This window comes from Pelophylax lessonae (assembly GCF_965119305.1).
Source record: "Pelophylax lessonae genome assembly, chromosome: 13".
Classification (NCBI taxonomy): Eukaryota; Metazoa; Chordata; class Amphibia; order Anura; family Ranidae; genus Pelophylax; species Pelophylax lessonae.
The window spans coordinates 64901397-64921221 of record NC_138780.1 but is presented as its reverse complement, the minus strand read 5'-3'; the positions used below and the strand labels follow the sequence as shown (position 1 = coordinate 64921221).

At 45.0% G+C, this 19825-nt stretch overlaps 1 protein-coding gene across 1 annotated transcript in view; it reads right to left on the bottom strand.

Annotated features, from left to right (window-relative positions):
• Nucleotides 1-19358, bottom strand: part of DLL4 (delta like canonical Notch ligand 4) — a 38720-nt gene extending 19362 nt beyond the window's left edge. The window contains exons 1-4 of the mRNA XM_082275259.1: nucleotides 19144-19358; nucleotides 18562-18822; nucleotides 17363-17405; nucleotides 16163-16429 (exon numbers count right to left, since the gene is read on the bottom strand). Of these exons, the coding sequence (XP_082131385.1) occupies nucleotides 16163-16429; nucleotides 17363-17405; nucleotides 18562-18822; nucleotides 19144-19200 (628 nt within the window). The 5' untranslated portion in view covers nucleotides 19201-19358. The remainder of the gene's footprint in view (nucleotides 1-16162; nucleotides 16430-17362; nucleotides 17406-18561; nucleotides 18823-19143) is intronic.
• Between the last annotated feature and the right edge of the window lie 467 nt (nucleotides 19359-19825).

The window sequence follows — 19825 nt, the reverse complement described above, 5'->3', positions numbered from 1 at the left end:
AAACTATTCCACTGGGATCCACACATAGAAACACGATTATTATTGCAAGACCAAATAGTGTCTAGCCCATCAAAAGCCTATCCATCACTAGCGGAAGTGGTGCCAGGGACGGATCATCCAGCCATGGTTGCCAAAGGGAGTAAAACTTTTTGTGTGCCTTTCGATGTTGATAAGTCACTTTTTCTCGAATTAGTAAGTTACTGACTTGTTCGATCCATTGTGCAACCGTTGGTACACAGGAGGTTATCCAGTATCTTGCTATCAATTTGCGGTCCAAATACAGCAGTTATGTTGAGCATTTTTGAGCTTTGAGCTACAACACACTAAGATATGAATGAGGCTAAAGGCCCGTACACACGATAAGAAAATTGGAAGTAAAACTTCGTCCGACTAACAGTTTGCCGATTTTCAAATCGTTACTATAGTGCTTTCAACAGCCAATTACGAATTTTCGGACGACAAAAACTGGATGTGCAGGTTGTGAAATTTTTTATCGTACGTGAACACAACGTCTGATTTTCGTTTAATTACTAAAGTTTTCGGCAGAAAAAAAAAATTGTTAAAGCAAGACGATGCATGCTCAGAAACTAAAGAATACATACAAAAAAATTCAAAACATTACATCACTTCTGAAGTTGAATTCTGTTGTACGAGAATTTTCATATGAAAGTAACCTCCTTAACTTTCGATTTGAGACTAGCATGCAACAAAAAACAGACAAAAATGTGTACGATAATCTGATCGTGTGTACGAGGCTTTATTCTCATTATTGGCCCTAGTGATCATTACCTTTGCTATAGAAGGTAATGGGAAATTCAAAACTTTTGAGATGTCACCAGAGCTAATCGTTTAATGGGGAAACCGTCTCTGGTGACGACTGTTTAACAGTTTTGATGCCAGGTCCATACGTTGTACGGGCCTGACAGCTGGGGGTTTTACCCACATTCCGGTGGCTGTGTGTATCTGACAAGCGGACCCCTGCCTGTCAGATGGAAGCATGGTGCTGCTCAATTACCCCCCCCCCCCAGGTATCTTTGGCTCCACTTTCCCAACTGCATATCTGCTGCCAACATAGCGGGTGCTGCCATGTAGAGGAGAGTGGACGCACGTTCGCTCTCCTCCCCTACTTGTTGCTGACCCAGAAAGCGATGTCTTCAGAGTCTGCCTCTCAGTGTCCCTGGACAGTACGGCTGGGAAAGAATGTAATGCAATATGATATGAATTGCACTACATTGAGTGGAGCACAGGGAAGACATCCAAGGTTTCTCAACTGGGGTGCCGTGAGGAGTCCTCAGGGATGCCGCGGCCCGATCTGCTCAATCTTTGATTAGCTCCTGTGCTACATGAGGCAGAGAGCACCGTAAAGTCCTGTAAAGAGAAGAGCTCACTGGCTCTCTCCCCCTCGCTGCTGCGATTAATGTAGGGACATAATTTGTGCAAGGAAAGGGGGGGGGGTATGTGCTAAGTTGGGGATTTGGGAGCAGGTGAGGAGGTTGTGCTAAGTTGGGGATTTGGGAGCAGGTGAGGAGGTTGTGCTAAGTTGGGGATTTGGGAGCAGGTGAGGAGGTTGTGCTAAGTTGGGGATTTGGGAGCAGGTGAGGAGGTTGTGCTAAGTGGAGGGATTTTGGAGGGTTTACAACCAGCAGATGACTGAACTCTGCCTCACAGGAGTGCATTTTAGGGCTTGTTCACACCAGGTGCAGTGCAGTAACATGTGCGAAATTGCGTGCTTTGCCGTTCTGCACAAAAATATGTAATGCCTTTTGCAGACGCCCCGTGAGTGCCATTAATTCCTATTGACACCCCCACAAATCTAGCAAATGCGCATATTTTTGTGTCTGCTAAAACACATGGTACCATAGCACCATCTGTTTTAGTGGAGCACAATTTTAAAAATCATGGCGGCATCCTTTTTTGTGTTTCACATGCATAGAGCAGCTCATTCACAAAATGTGATGTGTGGAACGTACAAAAGAAAAGGGGCGTGGGCTCGGATGCACCTCCACCTAGTGTGCACGATTCTAAAGGGTGCCTTGACTGAAGGTTGAAAAAAACACTGTTTTAGACCCTGGATGTCTCATTAAAGAGGACCAGTCACCAAAAAATCATGACATAGGGAAAACTCTGTCCCTTATGTGGAGAAAAAAAAAAAACTTGGGGGAAAAAATATTCTTTTAAATTGTAAAAAATTTAAGTTACACCCAAGCACCAAAAATCCCCCCCCCCCCCATCTCCATATATATGCACGTAGAAACGTTAATGCAAGCGTCGGGGTGCCTATGCATGAAAACGCTGATTGCGATACACATTTACATTTCGCCGCGCATGCCGGAGAGCATTATATGTGGCACCAGACGACCCCTGTAACACTAAAACTGATGACCTATAAAAAAGTGTCACCTTTGAAAAATATAGTAGTACTGAAGTTTATTGCCATTTTACAAGTGCACACAAATTTAAGGTTTGATATGATGGGTATCTATTTACTCAGTGCTACCTTATTTTTTATATTTTACAAAAAAAAAATTTGTAATTTATTGCGTTTGTATGCCCTAAAATTAACTTTATTGTATTTTTCACTAAAATGTTGTGTTTCCTAGACTTTACAGTAATATTGTGTGACATAAAAAATTGGAACTGCCACTATTTTATTCTATAGGTTGTCTGCTTCCAGAAAATATAGAATATTATATAATATAATATATTATATTATATTATATTATATAATCTTCAGGCCTAAAATTATTTTTGAATCATGAGTGAAAAAACAAATGCAAAACCCCTCTGGCAGAGAAAGGGTTAAGAGGGGGAGAGCCTCTCTGTTTGTATAGATATTTACTTACTGCTGTGTCTTTTGTAAAGGAACAAAAGGGAAATCTCAATGGGAAAATAAAAAAAACAAGCTGACCAGTCATAACACTTCCCTACGCGATCCGGGAACTAAAAACTAAAGTTTTGACTGTGTAGACAATTTAAGTAAATTGTCTCCAACTGAGAAACTATAGTGGATTTTCAGTGCTTAAACAGTTAGAGCCATATATTTCACCTGAAAGTAAATCTGTAAAAGGCCCTGTTCATGCTTGAGCATTTTGAAGGTTTTCTTTTTTTTCAATTCACAGCCTGTTTTCTACGGTGCATGCTGTGCCTTGTGAATGGTCCCGAAGTCTTCAGGGACCTGTGATAAGTCCCCAGAAGACTGCAGTGGGAGGAAGGGGGGCTGAACTTCTAGATCAGTTCGCCGAAGTGATCTGAGCTGGAAGTGGGATCGGGTACTTGTCAAAACCAGGTACTCGCTTCCCCCCAAAAAGTGCCAAGGGTAGCAGTGGAAAGGGGGGAGGGTACAAACAAGCAGAGCTTCCTCTTTTGGGTGGAGTTTTGCTTTAATGCATTCTCTGAAAAAAAAAAAAACCCTTTCAAAAGTTGCTCTCTTCCGAGTCCCTTAAACAATTACCTGAACCCGATCTCCATCCAGCACTGTGCCCATCTGCAGCAGATCTTCTCTCCTTTCTTACAGGAGGCTCAGGAGCCATTGGCTCCAGCTGCGAGGGGGCGCACACAGACCAGCTTGGAATTAAGCCCGCACGTCTGCTCCATAGAAAGCGCTTTGCTATGTGGGCAGACAGTGAAGAGGAGGAGCAGACAGCACCTGCAGGGACCCCAGAAGAGGAAGTTAGGACCGCTCTATACAAAACATTGCAAAGAGCAGGTAAGTATAACATGATTATTTTCTAAAAAGACTGAACCCTTACAACCACCTCAAATTTATAAAAGGAAAGAGAGAGGTCTGCCCCATTCTTGTTTTTGTCCTGAAGACCTTCACCCAGTACCAAGATGAGATACAGTATATCCCACACCTAGCGACAAAGTTGCCATCTGCATAGGTTCAGCCTCTCCCAGGCGCAGTCCAGCATCCTAGGTCCCTAAACGCACTGACAAGATGGGGAGCCTTTTCTGGAGGTCTTTTGGAGATGAAGAGTTTTCTAAATAGAAATACTAGATCTCATTAGGTGCACCTGAGTCATGGTATTTTCTCTGTCTCTATTCGGTCTTACATGGCTGTAGGTATTCCTTATTTTCCCACTTTCCCTTATGACCATTTTCCTTCATATTTTTTATTTGTTTAGCTGGGCTCTTGCTCTTGTTCTGGCTTCCTTAGGGCCGATGGTTCTCACACACGTGAATTTCCGTTTCTTTACATTCCCGGCCAGTTCCCGTCTCTCCTCATACATGGGCAGTGGTCACTTGCTGGCCATCTTAGTTGTGGCTGGCTTCAGGCATTTGCAGTGAGCCGCCAACTTGGATGAGGGAAAGCCATGGCTGACTTTGCAGGGTGGCATTGGCATTGGCAAGGGGTGATTAGAGTTCTCTGGATGAACTGCGTTGTGTTTTGTTTTTAGAAATATGCTCTTTAGTAGTTGACCGCAGCAGGTTTGATGCTTTAAAAATCTGCAATGTCATGGATAAGATGCCTTTTATTGTCTCTACCCAGAGTGGATTGATGATGAATGAGATGTTGTAATGATTCGTAGGATGTGAGAATCGCTGCCTCCAGAGCAACAGCTGCATTATAATGTTCCTGGTAAAATCACCTCTAAAACTGACAGCCTCAGGCTCGCTGAATCCAAATGGCGTACAGATATACCGGAGCTTACGGAGGAAATATGGCAAGAAGTGCTTCCATTGCAGATATCTACTGTTATTTCCTCCAGGGACAAGGTTATTCAAACAAAATTTTTATATAGAGCATATTAAACTCCCTATCTGTTGTTTAAGCTAAATAGACTACCATTGGCATCATGTTGTCGTTGCTCCATAGCTGATGGCACTTTATATCATATGGTGGGGGAATGCCCACCTGTCGGGGCGTTCTGGTCGGAGAGGACTGCATTTATTAGCTGTTTCCCTGATACCTAACATATGCAATCTCTTGAGATGCCTTCTAGGGTATATTTATGGATGATGAATCCTTATCAAAAAATGTTCAGCTTTTTTTGAGACCATCCATCCAAATCCATACTTAAAGCGGAGTTCAACCCTGGGAACGTTTTTTTTTAATAAAAATACTCCCGGGACAGTCAGGACTAGTGCATTCCACAATGGCTAGCCTCTGATCTGTCCCGGGTTGCACTTACCTGCAAGAAGAAATACTTACCTTGAAAAGGTATTGTCCAGCGCTGCCATCTCAGGTGTGGGCAGCTTGAAGCCAGCGTGATCCTCTTCTGTGTCCTCTTCGGTCCCACAATGCACTGCACCGGCCCCGCCATCACTTCCGGGGCTGCAGCGTCATCCCTGCACAGCTTCTGGGCATGCCCAGAAGCTGTTTAGCAAGGTAGGACGGTGCCTGCACTGGAACTGACATTGGGTCCGGTGCAGGCGCATTGATTCCTGGGAGCGATGACGTTCAGCTCCTAGGAATCATTGCATGCCAGGAAGTGACGAATCGCCGTGGCCGCCGAGGGGAGGAAGAAGGAAGTAAGGTGAGTATATTATCTTCTAAACAAGGTAAGTAAAAAAAAAAAAAAAAAAAATTGCGATTATCCATTTGTTTTTCAGGTGACCCGGAGCAGAGATGGAGGTAAGTATAATTTTAGGGTGGAACTCCGCTTTAAGCAGTGGAAATCCTCCACTCCTCCTACTGTGGCCTTTTGGCTGACATTGGTCAATCAGGCACTTCCACTATACAAATTGGGGCATGAAGATAGAGGCCGCCCTGGAAAATTCCATAAGGTTTGAGATAGTTGTGTGAACTCTGATCGCACTAGATCTCCTAATACCGAGACGGAGACAGGATCCTATGAATAAAAGCGTGACATTGGTTTTGCCATAATACTACGTCAATGGTAGATAACCTGGTCACAGCTTACACGACCCTTGCTGTTATATGTGAATCTCTTACATTCACTATGTATTATACAGTTCCTTGTTCTTCCCTATGGAATACTAGTGATGTTCTGTACTTCTTTGTATGTGTACAATAAAGTTGACCTTTAAAAAAAAAAAAAGCTGCTCTTTAGATTCCCAATCTATGAGGAGGTGTGCCAGTAGCAGGCCTCGTATGGCGCAGTCATGTTTTGGTTCCATAGACTTCAATGAGAGCGCATAGAAAACCCCACGCCTTGTAATTAGCATTCCATTCATAAAAAAGAAAAAGGCCCAGGCCTGAAAAACACCTAAAATCACCTGAAAATGTCTGTCTGTAGAGAATGTGGGAGAAGCCTGATACAGAGAGGTGTGAGGAGTTCATAGAGCTGAGAGGAGTGAGGAGTTCATAGAGCTGAGGTATGTGTGAGGAGTTCATAGAGCGGAGAGGTGTGAGGAGTTCATAGAGCTGAGAGGTGTGAGGAGTTCATAGAGCTGAGAGGTGTGAGGAGTTCATAGAGCTGAGAGGAGTTCAGAGAGCTGAGAGGTGTGAGGAGTTCATAGAGCTGAGAGGAGTTCATAGAGCTGAGAGGAGTTCATAGAGCTGAGAGGTGTGAGGAGTTCATAGAGCGGAGAGGTGTGAGGAGTTCATAGAGCGGAGAGGTGTGAGGAGTTCATAGAGCGGAGAGATGTGAGGAGTTCATAGAGCGGAGAGATGTGAGGAGTTCATAGAGCGGAGAGGTGTGAGGAGTTCATAGAGCGGAGAGGTGTGTGAGGAGTTCATAGAGCTGAGAGGAGTGAGGAGTTCATAGAGCGGAGAGGTGTGAGGAGTTCATAGAGCGGAGAGGTGTGAGGAGTTCATAGAGCTGAGAGGTGTGAGGAGTTCATAGAGCTGAGAGGTGTGAGGAGTTCATAGAGCTGAGAGGTGTGAGGAGTTCATAGAGCTGAGAGGTGTGAGGAGTTCATAGAGCTGAGAGGTGTGAGGAGTTCATAGAGCGGAGAGGTGTGAGGAGTTCATAGAGCTGAGAGGTGTGAGGAGTTCATAGAGCTGAGAGGTGTGAGGAGTTCATAGAGCTGAGAGGTGTGAGGAGTTCATAGAGCTGAGAGGTGTGAGGAGTTCATAGAGCTGAGAGGTGTGAGGAGTTCATAGAGCGGAGAGGTGTGAGGAGTTCATAGAGCTGAGAGGTGTGAGGAGTTCATAGAGCGGAGAGGAGTGAGGAGTTCATAGAGCTGAGAGGTGTGAGGAGTTCATAGAGCGGAGAGGTGTGAGGAGTTCATAGAGCTGAGAGGTGTGAGGAGTTCATAGAGCGGAGAGGAGTGAGGAGTTCATAGAGCGGAGAGGAGTGAGGAGTTCATAGAGCTGAGAGGTGTGAGGAGTTCATAGAGCTGAGAGGTGTGAGGAGTTCATAGAGCGGAGAGGTGTGAGGAGTTCATAGAGCTGAGAGGTGTGAGGAGTTCATAGAGCTGAGAGGTGTGAGGAGTTCATAGAGCTGAGAGGTGTGAGGAGTTCATAGAGCGGAGAGGTGTGAGGAGTTCATAGAGCTGAGAGGTGTGAGGAGTTCATAGAGCGGAGAGGAGTGAGGAGTTCATAGAGCTGAGAGGTGTGAGGAGTTCATAGAGCGGAGAGGTGTGAGGAGTTCATAGAGCTGAGAGGTGTGAGGAGTTCATAGAGCGGAGAGGAGTGAGGAGTTCATAGAGCGGAGAGGAGTGAGGAGTTCATAGAGCTGAGAGGTGTGAGGAGTTCATAGAGCTGAGAGGTGTGAGGAGTTCATAGAGCGGAGAGGTGTGAGGAGTTCATAGAGCTGAGAGGTGTGAGGAGTTCATAGAGCTGAGAGGTGTGTGAGGAGTTCATAGAGCGGAGAGGTGTGAGGAGTTCATAGAGCTGAGAGGTGTGAGGAGTTCATAGAGCTGAGAGGTGTGTGAGGAGTTCATAGAGCTGCTCTGGCCGCGCTACACACGGGTCACATTGATTTCACAAGGGCCTCATTTAATGCTTGCTTGACTGTGAACAAGGCCCCCGGAGAGAACAGCTGCTCCTGTGAGCCATGACCCCCTCCTCCTCCCTCACTCCAGCTGTTCTCTCAGCTTCTCCCCTCCGGCTAAAGCCAACCACAACAATAAGAGCGCGTGCCTCCCCGACTGCGCCGCACGCGTCCCGCCACATTACACTTGACCCTCAGCCACGCGAGCGGCCACGCCCACCGCCCCCCGGACTCTCCCGTGACGCTGGCCCCGCCCCTGATCGTCAATCGATACTTGGCTCAGTGACGATCAATGAGAGAAGTAAAGTATGATCACGTGTCAGCGGGGAGGAGGAGACTAGAGGCTGATACAACAAGCCCATTGGCTCTGGGTTGTCCCATAAGAAGGTGTTTATGTTTACACCCGCACACACAGTTCACTCACTGATCGCTGTTTATATCAATGTTTCCCATCCTCCGATGAGTCATCTGACATGAAGACTGTATCTGTGTGCAATGTGATTTCCACTATTGCTTCATCCTCAGCACTCTTCTTCCTTCTTCATAGTGACAGAAAAACAGCTGATGGCCTGGTGTCACCTTCCCATAGATCACTGACAGGGCAAACCCCCATCTGCACGGCAGCCAATCAGCCTCTAGCTTCAGCTTGTTCGGTTACACATTAAAATGAAAGTGAGAGGCTGATTGGTTGGCATGCACAGCTGCCTTTGTCTTTGTGGATTCCCCCAATGTGTTCCCATAAATGACAGAGATGTCACTTTGTCACCATCACAACCTGGAAGTGTTCATTCACCTGCCTCTTTATTGATGTCATTGTCATTTATTACAATCCTCACACATCGCATTTCAAATTATGGGATGAGATCAGACGTGTTCAGATCCCAGATCAGGCGTGTTCAGATCCCGGATCAGGCGTGTTCAGATCCCGGATCAGGCGTGTTCAGATCCCGGATCAGGCGTGTTCAGATCCCAGATCAGGCGTGTTCAGATCCCGGATCAGGCGTGTTCAGATCCCAGATCAGGCGTGTTCAGATCCCAGATCAGACGTGTTCAGATCCCAGATCAGGCGTGTTCAGATCCCAGATCAGGCGTGTTCAGATCCCAGATCAGGCGTGTTCAGATCCCGGATCAGGCGTGTTCAGATCCCAGATCAGGCGTGTTCAGATCCCGGATCAGGTGTGTTCAGATCCCAGATCAGACGTGTTCAGATCCCAGATCAGGCGTGTTCAGATCCCAGATCAGGCGTGTTCAGATCCCAGATCAGGCGTGTTCAGATCCCAGATCAGGCGTGTTCAGATCCCAGATCAGGCGTGTTCAGATCCCAGATCAGACGTGTTCAGATCACAGATCAGGCGTGTTCAGATCCCAGATCAGGCGTGTTCAGATCCCAGATCAGACGTGTTCAGATCCCAGATCAGTGTGTTCAGATCCCAGATCAGGCGTGTTCAGATCCCAGATCAGGCGTGTTCAGATCCCAGATCAGGCGTGTTCAGATCCCAGATCAGGCGTGTTCAGATCCCAGATCAGGCGTGTTCAGATCCCAGATCAGACGTGTTCAGATCCCAGATCAGACGTGTTCAGATCTCAGATCAGTGTGTTCAGATCCCAGATCAGGCGTGTTCAGATCCCAGATCAGGCGTGTTCAGATCCCAGATCAGTGTGTTCAGATCCCACATCAGGCGTGTTCAGATCCCACATCAGGCGTGTTCAGATCCCAGATCAGGCGTGTTCAGATCCCAGATCAGTGTGTATATATCTGTGTATAGGTAGTGCCCATTTAGGAGATCCTATAGGTAAGCCTAGAATAAGGTCTATCTATAGGTAGTGCCCGTTTAGGAGATCCTATAGGTAAGCCTAGAATAAGGTCTATCTATAGGTAGTGCCCGTTTAGGAGATCCTATAGGTAAGCCTAGAATAAGGTCTATCTATAGGTAGTGCCCGTTTAGGAGATCCTATAGGTAAGCCTAGAATAAGGTTCATCTATAGGTAGTGCCCGTTTAGAGAGGTTTACATTGCATGCAGCCAGTGACCTCACTGGTGCATGCGCTCTGAAGGAACAACCGCCCACCCAGCTTCTTCAGAGCCCATGCCGGAAACGGTGGCTCCCACACGCATATGCTGTCATTGCAGCTCAGGCCAGTCAGAGCCGGAGTCCACAAACAAAGAAGCAAGACGGGTGGGATTCCTTTTCAGGTATGTTTAACATAATGTGCTAGTATGCGATGCATACTAGCACATTATGACTTTACTCCACAGGTCTCCCCCCAAAAAATCTATATATCTCTAGCGGTTTAAATGCTGGTTTATGTTTAAGGTATCAGAAAAGGCACCTTTACTTACCCAGACCTCAGTTACTGCAGGCTCCTCCGGGCTGTAAGATGGGTCCTCTCAGATTCTTCTCGCCTATGCTCTGGTGATCACAGGTCCTCTGACATCATCAAGTACAATGAAGGGACCACAGGACATCATCAAGTACAATGTAGGGACCATGGGACATCATCAAGTACAATGTAGGGACCACAGCCCTTCCCTGGATGGGAGAACACTGAGGGACAGTTCACTGCTAGAGCATAGAGGAGAAGAGGCTGCAGGAACCAGTCTTACAGCCTGGAGGAGTCTGCGGGAGCGAGCAACAATCATGTCTGGTAACTTAAAGTATAACTAAAGGCAAAACTTTCTTTTGTTTGTTTTGGATAGAGTGGAGAAGGATTGACACCTGTCAGTGCCCCCATTAGGGAGATTTCCTCTCTATTTGCCCTGTTTACCATAATTGTGAAAGTAAAAGAAAATCCCAAATGTCGGGTTGTCCCCAGAAAAATAATCAAGGGGAAATCTTCCTATTGGGACATTCGTTCTGGTGACTTGGGGATCCCCAAGATATTCCCTTAATTTGCAGCAATTTTCTCTTGCTTCCTGTTTTGGTTATGGGACAGGAAGTGAAGGTAAATCTCCCCAATGGGACACAGAAAAAATAAATCCTACAGGGGTTATAACCCTTCCTTACCCTATCCAAAATGGAAAAAAAAAAAGTTTTGTCTATAGATCTACTTTAAAAAAAATAAACAAGTGTTTAACCCTTGTAGTGCAGGGTCAGATTTACTATAAGTGTATTGCAAGAAGCTTCTACACAAAGGCAAAGGTTGCACAGATTTGGAAGAGTTCTACAAAGCAAACCAAGATTCAAGTAAGAACACACATGCAGAAAGTATTTGTTTATGGTGGAGTTCAGCTTTAATTGATGAAGCAGCAGCTACCCCTGGCAACCAATGACCAATGAGGTTTTACTGCACGGATGAAAAGTGGAATGGGATTTCTTAGTTATGGCACACGGTGCCGCTTTGCACTCTATAGGCCCACTACACTACAGTGCTGCTAAACTGGAGTACAAATGTGAAGATACATTTATTTCACAGATCTAAAGTTTATTTTAATGGGCCATACACACTATACACTTGTCTTTAGATTTATCAAAACCAGATAATTTGGCTGAAAATGATAGGAGGGTTTAGTTCCTCTTTAATGCTGCCATTACAGCCCTCTTAAAAGCAATGTTCCCATTAAGCTGCGCGCATGCGTGGCAGAGCAGTCTAATTGACGGTCCCGCGCAGCACAGATTCAGACGGCGCAGCCGCAGATCCATAGGCGACGTAAAGACGGTGAAGGTAGTGAGCTGAGCAGTGCGCCCCGAGAGCCCGCCCATTGTGTGACAATAGTGAATGAAAATTTGCTATTGTCACACGGATCCTCCTCCTGGCCAATCAGGGAGTGGGTCCTCCCGCTTCTTGATTGGCCGAAAGGCGGGAGCCGGGGACTAAAGAGAAGCTGCCGTGACTCGTGAGGTAAGTGCACGGGTCTCACGGGGGAACGCTGGCATCTCTGCATTGATTGGGGGCAATGCTGTGGAACTCTGCAATTGATTGGGGGCAATGCTGTGGGCACTCTGCAATTGATTGGGGGCAATGCTGTGGGCACTCTGCAATTGATTGTGGGCATTGCTGTGGGCACTCTGCAATTGATTGGGGGCATTGCTGTGGGCACTCTGCAATTGATTGGGGGCAATGCTGTGGGCACTCTGCAATTGATTGGGGTGCATTGCTGTGGGCACTCTGCAATTGATTGGGGGCATTGCTGTGGGCACTCTGCAATTGATTGGGGGCAATGCTGTGGGCACTCTGCAATTGATTGGGGGCAATGCTGTGGGCACTCTGCAATTGATTGGGGGCAATGCTGTGGGCACTCTGCAATTGATTGGGAGCAATGCTGTGGGCACTCTGCAATTGATTGGGGGCATTGCTGTGGGCACTCTGCAATTGATTGGGGGAATTGTTGTGGGCACTCTGCAATTGATTGGGGGCAATGCTGTGGGCACTCTGCATTTATTGGGGGCACGCTGGTCACTCTGCATTGACGTCCCCCCCCCCCCCCCCATTGCTCAGTCTAAAGGTTTGCGCTCAGAAATGTTTTTATTTGCTCAGCACAGTAAAAAATTAGAGGGAACATTGCTTAAAAGGCCAACAGGAGGTAGTGCTGCTTCTGTATTTTGTGCCCAGTGCCCACTGTGGTTGGCTCTCATAGCGGTCACATAAGTGGGAGTCTGTCCTGACTCCTGATCAGAAGCCTTGACCGAGAGCCATGGGTAACAGTTTGATGACTGTGCTAGTAGCGTGTTCTCAGCACGCACCCCCATGCCATGGATGCATATGTATGGCGGCTGGGCATTAACACCCACCTTTGTTGCCACCACATATATGCTTTACGTGGCAGACAAACAGGTGAATTCCATGAAGTCTAGGATGTTTAAATATACATCTGTACAGGCTGAGTTCTTCATTACATTCACAGACATACTAGACTGTTATCTTGCAGAATTGTGTTTCGAGGTGTGGTTATTCTGTGCCCTGTGTCTTTACCTATAAATAAATAAGCTGCTGCACTTGGATGGCCTCACTAACAATGGCCATCTCCTTAGCTGCTTTGCTTTTCATAAATGACCACCTCAAATCTGTCATATTAACAGCGAATGTGCCAGGGGGAGCACAAAAAGCATGCAGAAGTAAAACATCCTTGATTTTTCTTTAAAAAACAAAAAATGTTACCACTAGTTCATTAGATGAATTAGATGGATTCTTTATTTGACAAAGGGAAAGCCCTGGGCAGAATGTGTGATCACACAAACTCCTGCTTTCTATAGTCAGCACATTACCCTTTGATTTTTTCTTAATGAACAGCTGAATGAGACGCAGAGCGAGGATCTGTCCTAGGACTAATGACAGCCTTTCCATGTTGGCAGGTGTTCTTCTGCATAAAGGATGCTAAATTGTGTGTTAAATTAGACTACAGTACGAGAACTGCTAGAGAATTAGGTTTCATAGGGCCGAGGAGAACGGTAACCCATCATTTATAACAATCGTTAGATTTGGGATGGTGTATATACTAGTAGTTTCATTTATAACAATCGTTAGATTTGGGATGGTGTATATACTAGTAGCTTCATTTATAACAATCCTTAGATTTGGGATGGTGTATATACTAGTAGCTTCATTTATAACAATCGTTAGATTTGGGATGGTGTATATACTAGTAGCTTCATTTATAACAATCGTTAGATTTGGGATGGTGTATATACTAGTAGCTTCATTTATAACAATCGTTAGATTTGGGATGGTGTATATACTAGTAGCTTTTACATGAGCTAATTTTTCATAAATTAGAACTCTGAGCCTGATCACATTGTCCATTTTCAGTGTTTGTGTTTTTCTGCTTTAATTGGAAATCCAATTTGTTCCCAAGGTCCCGATATAGATGGGTGGGAGCCCTTGTGACCCCTCTGAAAAGCATTCCCTGCGAATCGCTTACTGCTAAACTACATTAGTGTAGCTTGTAAGAATGTGATTATTCATATTTATATTTCTGGAGAGATGCAGAAATCAGTGCAGTAGGCCGTTCTACATAGAGTGTTCGGTGTGATCTGCTGGGTCCTATGCCAAGCATCTTCCCCTGTGTACAGGGAGCTGCTCACGTGGCGCAGCCACCATTTAGAAAACAACTTTTTTTTTGTTTCCTATGACTACAAGGCAACATAAAAGTGTTCTGCGGTTGGACATGTTATATGATCTACCCTCCTCCAATCAGAGAAGGTCTTGTATTATTGGGGGGAAAAAGGCGTTCTCTGAATAGTGGCATTGCCGGAAATGGAAGATCACTCCAGATATAAGGTTTTTCTGCTTTAATTGGAAATCCAATTTGTTCCCAAGGCCCCCATATAGATAGGTGGCAGCCCTTGTGACCGCTCTGACAAGCGAACCGCAGGGAATGCATTTCAGAGGGCAGTTGACAGACTTAGAAGCAGTGACAATTACAATAAACAGTTTAGGGGTAAGGAAGGTGGGGACCAGGGGCCTTGCTCAGGTTAAGGGCCTATCTCAGATTTACCGGGGTGTGGGTCAGGTTAAGGGTCTGTGGGTGGGCAAGACCCACTGTGGGGGATCCGGACTGCTCTTATCTATAATAGGGCCTATCTCAGATTTACCGGGGGTGTGGGTCAGGTTAAGGGCCTGTGGGTGGGCAAGACCCACTGTGGGGGATCCGGACTGCTCCTATCTATAAGGCTACGTTCACATCTTGGCGTTGCTATTACAGGCGTTTTTATGGGCGTGTTACAGGTGTTTTTACAGGCGTTTTCTGTGCAGGCGTTTTTAGATTGAATAGAGACCAATGGAAAACGCCTGTAATCTGCCCAAAAAGAAGCTCATGTACTTTTTTGAGCGTTGGGCTTTTGCTCACGGCGTCAAAACGCTCAGATGTGAACAGGGGCCATTGAAATGAATAGGATTTGTCTTGTTGGGCGTTTTGAGAGCTGATCCTAGAGCAGAAAAATGCCCCCAAAACGCCTACATGTGAACGTAGCCTAATAGGGCCTATGTCAGATTTACCGAGGGTGTGGGTAAGGTTAAGGGCCTGTGGGCGGGCAAGACCCACTGTGGGGGATCCGGACTGCTCCCATCTATAATAGGGCCTATGTCAGATTTACTAGGGGTGTGGGTCGTATGGTCGGGGTGGGTGTAGTGGTCAAGGTTCCAAGAGTATAGTGAGGGGGTTTCATTTTTACTGCAGCCACACAGCAAAGCATAGTGATCACGACACGTGTGCAGGGTAAAACCCTGCTTCTACCACCCGTTTATACAGGCTCCTGGCTGTTTCACATATAGGACCTGGGACTTTAGTGCATTTTCATTTTCCTGCATGTTATGCGCAAACATTGAAATGAAAGATAAAGATATGCGTCATACGTTCTACCACATCTGTATGAAATATTTCTATTCTCATTTCTCCATTATTATGCATTACATGAAAAATACACAAAAACATGAATATATAAGATGAAAGCACACATAGAAAAAAAGGACAAGAGGAAAGACCAATGGAACTTTGACATTGCAGCAGAATTGATTTTTATGATGGGTTTCCCATATGATAAGATTTCAATGGTCTTTTCTCCATCTGCCGCTGAAAAGTAAAAGCTAAAACTGGATTGGTTGCAATGGGCAATGACTCTTCTTTGAAATGTCGTTTTAAACATCTAACCCAGTGATTTTCCATTATTGTATTATATTACAATGCCTGTTTTGAGTGTTGACATACCCCTGGCTATTTTCAAGAAGAATGCTTGTGTAAATAAACACAATGAGCAAAGTGTAGTAACACACAGGAACCAATCAGAATTAATCTATTACTAAGCTGATATCTGGTGGCAGTTTTATACAGCATTTTGCATGTCAGTGATACTCTTTGCGCCGCCTATGAAGTCAATTTATGTTCGGCAAATTTACAAATTGGCAGGGAATAAAAGAAGCTAAAAGGAAACGTTCTAATCACTAAACATACTGTATAGATAGATACAACAGCTGATCCCAGTCATTTTCTAATGTTTGTCCAGAAGAGACACTCAAACTTTTTTTTTTATTTCAGAGGAACCCTTGAAATAATTTTGAGGTCCTGGGGAACCCCTGTTAAAACCAATTAATTGTGGGTCAGTGGGAAAATGCCCCTATATTTGTGGCCAGGGGGAAGAATGTACCCTGACAGTGGTGGGCAAGATTGCCCCTGACAATGGTGGTCAGAATGTCACCCTTAAAAGCAGATAATAAGGTTCTTCCAAGTGATGTTGACCCCGGAATTACGCTGGCACCATCAAATAGGAGGTCAACCAGTCACAGCTCAAGGAACTCCTAACCACCTCTGGAGGAACCCTAGGCTTCCACCGAAAACTGTTTTAGAATGGCTGGTGTAAAGCTTTTCCAAATAATGAAAATACAACTTACGTTTTGAGCAATATTCTCCTTTCCAACCCTTGAGACACGATACCCTGCCATCTGATTCACAGACGTAATGGCCAAACCGATCATCCCTAGGTTTGCAAAGCCTGGAACAGCTTTCCCCATAGTAATGCTCACTGCAGACAACTCTGTAGGAATATTTCAGCTGTGTCTGGTGTACTCCTGTCATCTCATCTGTGGACCATTCTTCACCAACATTCAGGGGCTTCTGGATGGTAAACTTGCTGACCAACATATCATTTTGATTTGAACCTATAGGAAAAAAATTTAAAAAATGATTTCCGATAACAGCAAGTAACGTTAAAGGGTGATATTGTAAAAAATTGAGGAAGTCTCCCTGCTTTGCTTTAACTTGGAATTTCTTCACCCTACGTTTTGCAATACTTCCTAAAAAGTCCCAAAGAACTGATTTGAATATGGGGATCACTGTGTGTCTAAAGTGTATGATAACCCAAAGAAACCCAGCAGATAAGAGTTATAGGAAAAAAAAAAGAAAAATTGTATTAATACTTTGTTTAAAAATATAGGCAAAATCCAGAGGCACATTAGGATAAATACGTGTAATGTATTATTATTTGTTTGTTGCTTTAATTGTAAATAATCCAATATCAAAAGCTGAGACTCCAAGGTGAGCAGTCTAGTCTCAGTTTGTAGCTTCAAGAAAATTTTTTAACGTGAGAATTGTTTTGTTGAAATATTCTCTTCCTCCATGTCAGCAAAACATCCAAAAGCCATTATTTCTTTTCCAAAGGGCGGAATTTGTAAAAGGTGTAAAATACAGGAAAAGGCAGTCAGGACGATTTGGCAGACTTCTGGTTTTCTCACCAAAGAGCGGACTTCTTTCCCACGCCAAAAATAAACTGGAGGAAACGCAATTGTGTTCGAGATTAGGTATGAAGGGACATGAAAAAAAAGTTTACATATCAAAGCGGGAGCCTGATTCCGATCCTTAACAAAACATAGGTTAACGTAAAATAAGTTTATAAAAAAAAAAATAGACCAAGATCCTTTTTGTGGGCCAGGTCCTAAATGTAATGCCCTAATTTCCCAACCTTCCGATTTTATTTTTTAATTACAAAATGTGTGTGTATATGTATATATATATATATATATATATATATATATATCGCTATGAGGTGTCTATGATTGGTGGAGCAATGGCGCCCCCTTGCGACTAAAAATTACCTGAAGGTTTATGGACAGCTTCAATAATCAGGGAAAAGGTTTTCTGCAATATAAAAACACAAAAACACGTTTTAATGCAAAGGGCAGAAGATGACATCAAAATAAACATTAGACGACATCATAATCGGCAATGAAAAAAAAAAAACTGACGGTGCAGTCTTTATAAAGAGGGGCTCATGCTTGCCTGTGAAGTTTAATTAATCTAATTGCGTATAGCATTACTGCCTAGATCTCAATTAAAGCCAGCTTCTTTGGTTTATTTTCAGCAGAGGGGATGGGGGTGGGAATGCCAGTGTTATTGTGTCTGGTGCCAGCAGACTTTGAACCCATCTGAAGTTGTTAACATCTGTCACAAGGGTAGCTTAGGATGTGATTGGCCATCAATATCTCGCACTGGTGATTAATTCATGGAATTGTCCCCAACGTGTAAATAAGCCTCTAATTAACCATTCAGTCTTTGGGGCGTTTATACACAAAATACACACAATTATCTTCCTGACATTTACACTGCAGTCCCTACTTTCAGTGTTTCTGTGGTTACAATGCATTTTATGGCATTTTTATTTTTTTTTTATCCGCCTTGCATTTCGCTGTTGCTGTGTTTATGAACCTTTCAGTACAAAAAAAAGCATCAGACTGTCCTGTTTAATGCTCATGAAAGCATCCCAGTGGTGTAGACTGGGCTTCTTGAAATACTACAGGTCATTTTTTTTGCCTATGCCTACGCACTGCGTTTATAAGCGTTTTTCTGTGTATAAGTCTGGTGTATCCAGCTGAATTTGTACCCCCAACAAACAAGCAAAGGATCTTTCATACCAAGCATCGTCAATAAACCAAACCCCCCCTTTAAAATGGCCATACTGTATGCGATTTGATATACGATTTTATTTACGATCAATCTCTCCGGATGGGAAGCACAAATCTATCGTTCATAACCCAATTAATCGATATGAGGGGTAGTGGGCTTTGATTGATAGTTGAAGATACAATCATAAGTTATCCATTGCTTTTTTGATTTTACCATGAATTTAAGAACAAAGTATCTCAGTGCTGCTGAATAATTTTCTGCCTCAGCCAATGGACTTTAAAGCAAGATCGGAAGGGAAGTTCTACCTATTGGTGATTTGAAGCACACAACAAATGGGATAATAGAAAATCGAAGCGTGTATGGCCACCATTGGAGATAAGGAGCCTCTTACCGGCCATGTGAAGTTAAAGGGCAGTCTGATGGGGTTGGAGAAGCCTTCCATATTGCCAATGATGAAAGAGTTGGATCCCAGCACCGGGGTGACCACACTGCCGAATGTGCAGGATCCTGGGGACACCACAGTCTGATAGTGCTTGAGGCAAATCTTGAAGAAGATCCGACAGTTGGGTAAACAGGACTCGGCGTTCTCCAGCATCCCACTGGGGTTTATAAACTCCTGAAGTTCCAGTTGGAAGACCCCAGAAGCCGAAACCTTAGAGAGAAATACACAAGACCCTCCAATCAGATCTCACCATCCCATCATCACTCATCTAAAGCTGTCCTTACACTTCACAATTTGATTGTACAATCGCCTATAGATTTACCAAAAACATATCATGGGGGGGGGGGGGCAGACCTAAACAACCCCCCCCCCCCATTTCATTTGTATCCAATCAGGTAGGTCCTTGTACTGCGTAGTTGATTGTAGATCTGAAGGAGATTGCACAATCAGATTGTATAGTGTGTGTGGTCAGCCTAAGAAGCCACAGACTACCAGCTGTCTAGAGAATGGGGCTTCAATGGGCACCATTACCTGCTGCAACATCGCTAAGAGCAAGGTGAGGAGGACAGAGAATCGTCTGTGTGCCATGGTGGTGCCCACAGCAGATCTCCTCCAGCACAGATCCAGCAGAATGATCAATAAAAATCCACAAAAGTCCCAGAGCCGATCTCCTGCGATCCAGATAAGTAGAAGATAAATCCAGCAATCGGTGCTGCCAGTGGGAGAAGTCCGGTGCTGATCGATCCCTTGTCTGTCCGGACTTCTTCTTCCCTGGATGGCGATCAGTGAATGGAACTCCGCTTCCCTCCCAGCTACTTATATATGGAAAGCTCATTACACGCCGCTAATTCACAGCCCCGCCCCTCTCAGCTCTCACATACAATTCATGGGACGGTGATCACCAGAGGAGGGTGACAGAGCCCAGCATAGGGGGCACACTGACAGCTCTACCAGAGAGCCCAGCATAGGGGGCACACTGACAGCTCTACCAGAGAGCCCAGCATAGGGGGCACACTGACAGCTCTACCAGAGAGCCCAGCATTGGGGGCACACTGACAGCTCTACCAGAGAGCCCAGCATAGGGGGCACACTGACAGCTCTATAGAGTGATCACCAGAGGAGGGTGACAGAGCCTAGCATAGGGGGCACACTGACAGCTCTACCAGAGAGCCCAGCATAGGGGGCACACTGACAGCTCTACCAGAGAGCCCAG